General features: G+C 28.8%; 1 protein-coding gene across 1 annotated transcript; it reads right to left on the bottom strand.

Moving 5' to 3' along the window:
* Positions 1–401: 401 nt before the first annotated feature.
* Positions 402–7,163, bottom strand: LOC115700168 (putative leucine-rich repeat receptor-like protein kinase At2g19210). Its single transcript, XM_061102850.1, has 13 exons — positions 6,718–7,163; positions 5,948–6,497; positions 5,378–5,862; positions 3,067–3,205; positions 2,839–2,910; positions 2,673–2,744; positions 2,477–2,557; positions 2,222–2,376; positions 1,845–2,101; positions 1,610–1,739; positions 1,450–1,512; positions 1,152–1,341; positions 402–1,051 (listed from the first exon to the last, which is right to left on the bottom strand). Exons 1-13 carry the CDS (start codon positions 6,806–6,808, stop codon positions 700–702), a joined length of 2,637 nt encoding a protein of 878 aa, XP_060958833.1. The 5' UTR covers positions 6,809–7,163; the 3' UTR covers positions 402–699.
* Positions 7,164–7,225: the final 62 nt, after the last annotated feature.

Raw genomic sequence — 7,225 nt, 5'->3', positions numbered from 1 at the left:
TTTTTTTTATTCTTGTATTAATTACTTATTTATTAATTAATTTTAATATTTATATAGATAAAATTTGATAGACTTGTTTTTTTCTTTAAAAAAAAAACAACCTCACTAGTGTCTCTTTGTGCGAATCTCTCATACCTAACAAGTTTTTTTTTTTAAAAAAATTATATATATAAGAAAAAATAATTATTTAATATCTTTTTATATTTTTAGTGACTTGCATTGTGAGACATGAACATCCAATTTTTCATGTCCAAATTATAGTATTAAAAATCCTTAAACATCTAATTTTATTCCTTTGTGTCGAAAATGGTTGTGTACGTACCTTAGTCCAAAATATGATAACTTCCAAGAAGAAATATAAATATCATTTATAAAACATAATTAAATAACAAAGCCTAAGTGCATAACAAATCTGCATCATGATTTTATTATATTATCGACCGAAACGTCTACCCATTGGAATTTGGATCAATAACAATATTGATACAAGAAAATAGCTAGTACACCAAAATTAATGGTTATTAATCCATGATCGCTCCATCTTTCTACAAAGTTCACAGAAAATAAAAATATAATAATTCGTTGGTGTATAATAAATCTAAAACTTTATTATCTTGTATGTTAGATAGAGGTAGTTTATTATAAGATGAGTTTCCGTATATAATAAGAGTTATCTTCCAAAGAGAATCACTTATTAAATTAGAAAAGTCCATCCTTATTGGGAGAAATCTCTAGTGACAAACACTCCTTCAATTCCACCACAACTTGATTCATTGTTGGTCTTTCAGCTGAGTTTATACGCACACAAGCTGTGGCAATTTCCATAGTTTTCCATGCAGAATTGAGTTGGAAGTTTCCTCTCAGTTTGGGATCAACTATGCTTTTAATTTCTCCATTTTCACGAAGCATGTTCTCAACCCATTGAGATATGTGGATGACTTCATTGCTACTTATTTTTGCAATCACTGGTCGACTAGTGATTATCTCTAATAGAACAACTCCAAAAGCATAAACATCACTTTTCTCACTTAACCAATTCGATTTGTAATACCTAAAGTTCAAGATATAATCATATATAATATTTTATGTACATTTTCAAAGTTATATGTAATCAAATTAATTAACATTTAAATATATATATTTATACTTACTCTGGGTCAAGATATCCAGGGGTGCCAGCTACAACTGTTGACACATGACCACCACCTTCAACATTGAAAGCTCTTGAGAGTCCAAAATCAGCAAGTTTGGCTTGAAATTTTTCATTCAACAATATATTGGTGCTTTTCACATCTCTATGAACTATTGGTGGCTTGCAACCATAGTGTAGATACTCCAAACCTAAGTTCCATTAACAAACAAAATCCAATTAATTATATATAATTACACTTTCACTACCCAAACTTTACATTTTGTGTATGTATATTAACATATGTATATAATGGCTACCTTGTGCTGCATCCACAGCCATTTGCAATCTCTCCTTCCAAGTCAATGTATAAGCTTGTTTATCTGTAATTTTAATATTTAGATGAAGAATTGATCAATTCCTTTGTGTTAGTTTTCTTGGATATATTTTGGTATCAACTAAGTAATGAATTTAATGAACCTGAGAGATGTTTCCCTAAGTTTCCATTAGCCATGTACTCATAGATAAGCCCCATGTGTTTGTCATCCTCAATGCAATATCCAACAAGACTAGTCAAGTTTCTGTGGTGAACTCTCATTAAAATTTTTACCTGTCAGTAATATTAAACCATGAAATTCAGATAATAATAAACACTCTAAACAAAACAAAGTATATGAAATGAGAAATTAATCATCTTAATTAGAAATTTATATACCTCAGCTTGAAGCTCTTTGTAGCCCTGAGCTGATGACTCCGAGAGCATCTTGACTGCCACTTGAGTGTTGTTTAAGAAGCCATGATAAACAGTTCCAAATCCTCCTTTTCCAATAACTTTCTCAAAGTTGTTGGTAATTCTCATTACTTCAGCGTAAGTATATTGATGGTTTTGTGGCTCAAATCCCGATCCATTAATTTCGTTATTACTTGACTTTGGGACAATATCGTTGGGTTGCCTTATCCCAACTTCTGCTCCTGTTATCGTTATAATTAAGCTTTATTTACATACTTGATTTATCATTCCGATAAGGATTGGTAAATATACATATATAAACATATATATATATATATATGTATATATTTATGTATAAATACCTTTATTTCTTCTTTTGATGATTTTCCATCCGATAAAGAATGCAGCAAAGAGGACTAATAGAGAGCCTAGTGTTGCTATTATAGGAATTATATAGTTTTTCTTTTTCTTCTTTTGGCACGAATGTGAGAAACAAAGATCTGGGTTACCCGAAACACTATACAATAAAGAAGTTATTAATTATAGACATAACTCTCACTGTGCTGACAAATTAATGTATAAAAATTATTGCCAATATAGAGAAAATGAAAATATACTTTAGCAATAATGAGCCACTGATAGATTTTTCGATGAGCTCGCTTGGAACTGAACCGATGAACTTGTTTCCTCTCAAGTCTCTGAAATGGAAAAAATGTGTTTCTTCGCTCTTCATCAAATAAAAATATATATATATATATATATATATATATTCATATCATTATATATTTAAATTAATATAGTAAAAAAACTTACAAAACTTTTAAGTTCTGCAGTTTGGAAAGAAATGCAGGCACCGATCCACTTAAGCTATTGTTTGATAAATCTCTGAAATGATATATAGATATATATAATTATTGGTACTAAATCTCTTTAGTAAAATTTTATTATATAAATTCATTATAATAATATATGAACTTACATAGATTGTATCATAGTAAGATTTGATATAGAAGAAGCTATTTCCCCAGTCAACCCACTTGAGGATAAGTCTCTAATACATATGTATGTATGAAATAGTAGAGTATTAGTTACAAAGGAAGTAGATCGAGTTAGTTGGAGTAGTAGCATGTAAAACATTATTATATGGTAACAATTAATAACTAGCTAGTTAATAAAACTAACTTAATAGTTGATTTCGTAGACTTACAACGAAACGATTCTAATTGGATCTTGACCAGTAAAGCTGCAATTAAGACCATCCCAGATGTAAGTTTTCGGAGCACATGGATCTCCTTGCCAGTTTTTCTGAACATCGTACGTAGACTTGATATTAAACATTGCACCAACTACCAAACAAAATCAAAAAGTTATAATATAATTAGCTTCGTTGTTACTATTTTCTGAATGCAAAATATGTTCGTACTACATACTGCATTATACATATATTCTTAACAAGTTACAAGCCAACTACGAACACAGATTTTTATATCCATGATTTTATAAGAGATTATCATAGGTTGATTAATTAGAGCATTTACCAAAAATCTTCTAACATAAACATAATTATGGGGATGTTTTTACCATTTCATTTTACCAACTAGGTAGCTAGTCTAGTTAACCAAAAAATAAATGCTAATTAGAATTTTTGTCCTCTAAATTTAAACATGTATACCAAATCATGCTCCTTCAATATTTTTGGCTATTAAAAAATTTTGTTGAACTATTGAGATTGTTAGATATAAAGATTTTTGTCTAATTTCATTCAATTTTACTACTATTTCAATAATTATTTATGTACTAAACCATACTTCCCATACTTTGATATATCTACCAAATCATGTCCCTCGAATTTTGACATGTATTAAATCATGCTCCCTTAACTTTCATTCATGTTAGATTTTTTTTTTACTAAAATTAGACAAAAATCCTTAAATCCAACAATCTCAATAGTTTAAAGGTAGTTTTAACTACTTTAAAAGTTCAAGGAACATAATTTGATACATATCAAAATTCTGTTGGGCAAAAATCCTAATTAACCAAAAATAAATAGTCAAATTATATTATATGGCAACAAACAGAAGAAAGAGATAAAGAAAAGATTATATATTGAGCACCAGTGCTCCTTTATATTTTAATTAAAAAAAAAATGTAATTGGCTAAAAATCAAAAGTGTCTAAAGTGGGTTCATTGCGCAACTATTTTTTCGTTGACCTAATCGGAATTGATAAATAATAAAAAAAAAAACATAGGTAGCTAATATTAAATTGCCAATTAATTTAATACTGTTACACTCGCTTTAAGATATCTCTATTATTATAGATTGTAATTAAGAAGAAACCTTTTACATTAATTCATTTTAGTATCCAATTATTTGTAGTTGTGTGAAAATGATTAGACCAGCTCCCACAGTAGATGTAAAAAAATTTATATGTTTGGCAAAATAATATTTTGTAATATATTTGTATCGACTTTTAGTATTATACTCGATCGTAATTATGTAAAATTTAAACTTTTCATAAAAGTATATAAAAAAAAATTATAACTTTATCATTAATATTATTATTTTTATATTATGTAAAATAATAAAAAAAAAATTAAATAATCCATCATTAATAATATAACTAAATATATTAATGAAATAATAATGTGCCATAAAATTTAATAATAAAATTATATATTTATGGTGATATAAATTTTAGGGTGATTCTACAGTGCACCCCCTTAAAAGGGATATACTGATGTACCCTCTACTTGTTTCGGTATCTAAAAAAAATTTTTAGTCTAATTTTTTTTTTCATATTCATGTACGTTATAGCTATTTTAGATATCCTACAAAATTTTGAAAAATTCGGAATAATTTACAATATAGAAAATAATGTCCAAACAATCTATTTTACACGCGTATAAAATAAAATAGTTACGCGTGCAATACACTGTTTGGACATAGTTTTTGGCGTGTTAAACTTTTCCAAATTTCTTAAAATTTTGCCGGATGTCTTAAATAACAATAACATACATGACCATGAGAAAAAATTTGATTAAAAAATTATTTCGGATGCTAAAACAGATAGGGATACATCAATATATTTATTTTAAGGGGTGTATTATAGAATTTTCCTAAATTTTATATTATAGCAAAATATTGTGTTAAATTTAGCATAACATTTACTGTGTGCTAATAAAATTATTAGAGCACATTTTCTCTTAAGTGAGCAATATATTTAACATTACATCACTTATTTCCATTTTCAATGCTCATGTAAAATATATTCAAATTAGTTTTAACAATTACCGTACAAGAAGAAATTCCAATGAAGGTAATAGAGTAATATTTGATCAGTGCAAATCATTTATTTTCTTTGGATTATAATGATCGTATACTCCTTGCTTTTATTTTCTTTTAAGAAATTAACTACAAATTAAAAAAATATAAGGACAAAACGAGCATACCAAATTTTTTTGATGACTTATAAGTTATTATAATTATATAGAAAAATATGTCAATAATTGGTACGTACCGTCTTGTTCGTAGGTTTGTGGTTCTGAGAAATTTAGAAGCATATAAACCTCAAAGGCATTGAGAATCGGTTGATGAGTAGATTTAGGAGTTTGGTAGAGGGTGTAGTCAATTTGTTTGCCACTCACTGGTGCAACATTCGATAAAGTGGTTGCAGTCAAGTACTCAGGACTAAATGGTTTTTGATTATTCCATGCCTCCATTATGTTTTCAATGATAAAGAATTGTCTCGACTCATTTGCTTGGAGCTTTTCCAACTCCGCAAAGTGCATATATACATAGTATTGAGCGGTCGGATCATCAGGACTCCAGTAAAACGAAAACATAGGACTTGTCACATTTTCTGGAGACATAGCAGTCTCCATTACACTTGTTGGAGGTTGGTAAATGTTAGAACTAGAATCTACTGTCAACGATGTGCTTAACACTTTTCGTCTTGGAAAATTGAAAGGCTGCCATATACGATCATAAACATCATCTTTGTACCTAAAAATCATAAATTATATTCACTTACTCACATGTTAAATATTAAATATTTATTAATATTGATCAATATCTATATGGAACGTACCTTATTGATGTATTACTTCTGGACCCTACATCTGAGCGTCGAAATAGAACAGCTGCCGGTGTAGAAGCGTATGTAGAATTCATCAAAGGCCTTAACTCCAAAGCTGACATAAAAGGTGTGCCATGTCCAGTATTTACAAGACACACAAATATATAGTCTGAATTTGGAATATGAATGATCTCTTTTGTGGCAGTTGTGGATGCATTGTCCAATTTCACAGAACCCCATTTGTTAGCTCCAAGGTACAGATCGAACCCAGGTGCTACCATTTTTCCATCATAATTTCCGTACAAGAACCTTGCCCTAATTAAATACTTGTTCCCTTTCCCATCTGCTGGCTTTAGGGTGTAGCAATTTCTGTCTCCTTGTGGGAAACTTCTTAGATTTGAAAATTGTTGATCAAGAGTATCGGAATGGTATTCAAGTTGAATTGTTTTACTTTCGCCTATGTTGTTTTCAATGAAATCAGAGTCTGACATGTATGTTAAGCTTGTTGTTTTGTCTATGTAGGTTGAACTTTCTGGTATTCCACAGTCTATACTGATGAACCCTGAAATATACATAAGTCACAATAGTTATTTATATATAAAAGTACTCTATAAGAAAAAGGCCTGGGGTACAATTTGAATTTATTGATGTTCACTAATATCATGCATAGGCATATTTATATATATATATATATATATATATATAATAACGTATCACTTTGTGTATCATATACGTGATTTTGAAGCTTATATATGTTACACATCACATGTAACTTTTTTTACCTGATTGAGTTTGAGCATGAACTAGAGTTGTTAAGGCTAGAATACCACAAAAATACGCAACAAAGAAGGAATGTACTCTTAACATCTTCATAATTAGTTTGTTTTTGGTAAGAGAGTCCCCCAAACTAATATTATCGTTGTATCTCTTATATGTGTATATATATAAGTATAATGATCATTACCATTCAGAAAGTCATGAATCTATAAATTATAAATTAAGGCTACACATATATGCTTATACGTACTTAATAGCTGTACTAGATGGGGTATCAATTAAGTTTTTTCAATTTTTATTGTAACGATAAACTAACCTAAATTTAATGTCCACTTGTTTTTCATTATTAGTCCATTTATTGCACAAAATTCAACTATATCCTCATTTACGCATCATACTAGAGAGTATAAAAGCATGTCAACACCCATAAAAACAAAGAAAATGAAGATGTAATAACGAGTTGAATTAGTCAAATTAGTTTATTAATTCTAAAACATCTAATGTTAAACCACT

Source organism: Cannabis sativa, chromosome 8 (genome assembly GCF_029168945.1).
Source record: "Cannabis sativa cultivar Pink pepper isolate KNU-18-1 chromosome 8, ASM2916894v1, whole genome shotgun sequence".
In the NCBI taxonomy this organism is placed as follows: Eukaryota; Viridiplantae; Streptophyta; class Magnoliopsida; order Rosales; family Cannabaceae; genus Cannabis; species Cannabis sativa.
This window is presented reverse-complemented; position numbering and strand designations above follow the sequence as displayed.

Bases quoted from the DNA above. Each gene is read 5' to 3' on its own strand.
- LOC115700168 (XM_061102850.1), bottom strand. From the start codon at position 6,808: ATGAAGATGTTAAGAGTACATTCCTTCTTTGTTGCGTATTTTTGTGGT. The intron at 3,206-5,377 runs GTACGTACCAAT...TTTGTTTGGTAG, and splicing joins ACAAACCTACGAACAAGACG to TTGGTGCAATGTTTAATATC. The intron at 2,911-3,066 runs GTAAGTCTACGA...CATATGTATTAG, and splicing joins CCAATTAGAATCGTTTCGTT to AGACTTATCCTCAAGTGGGT.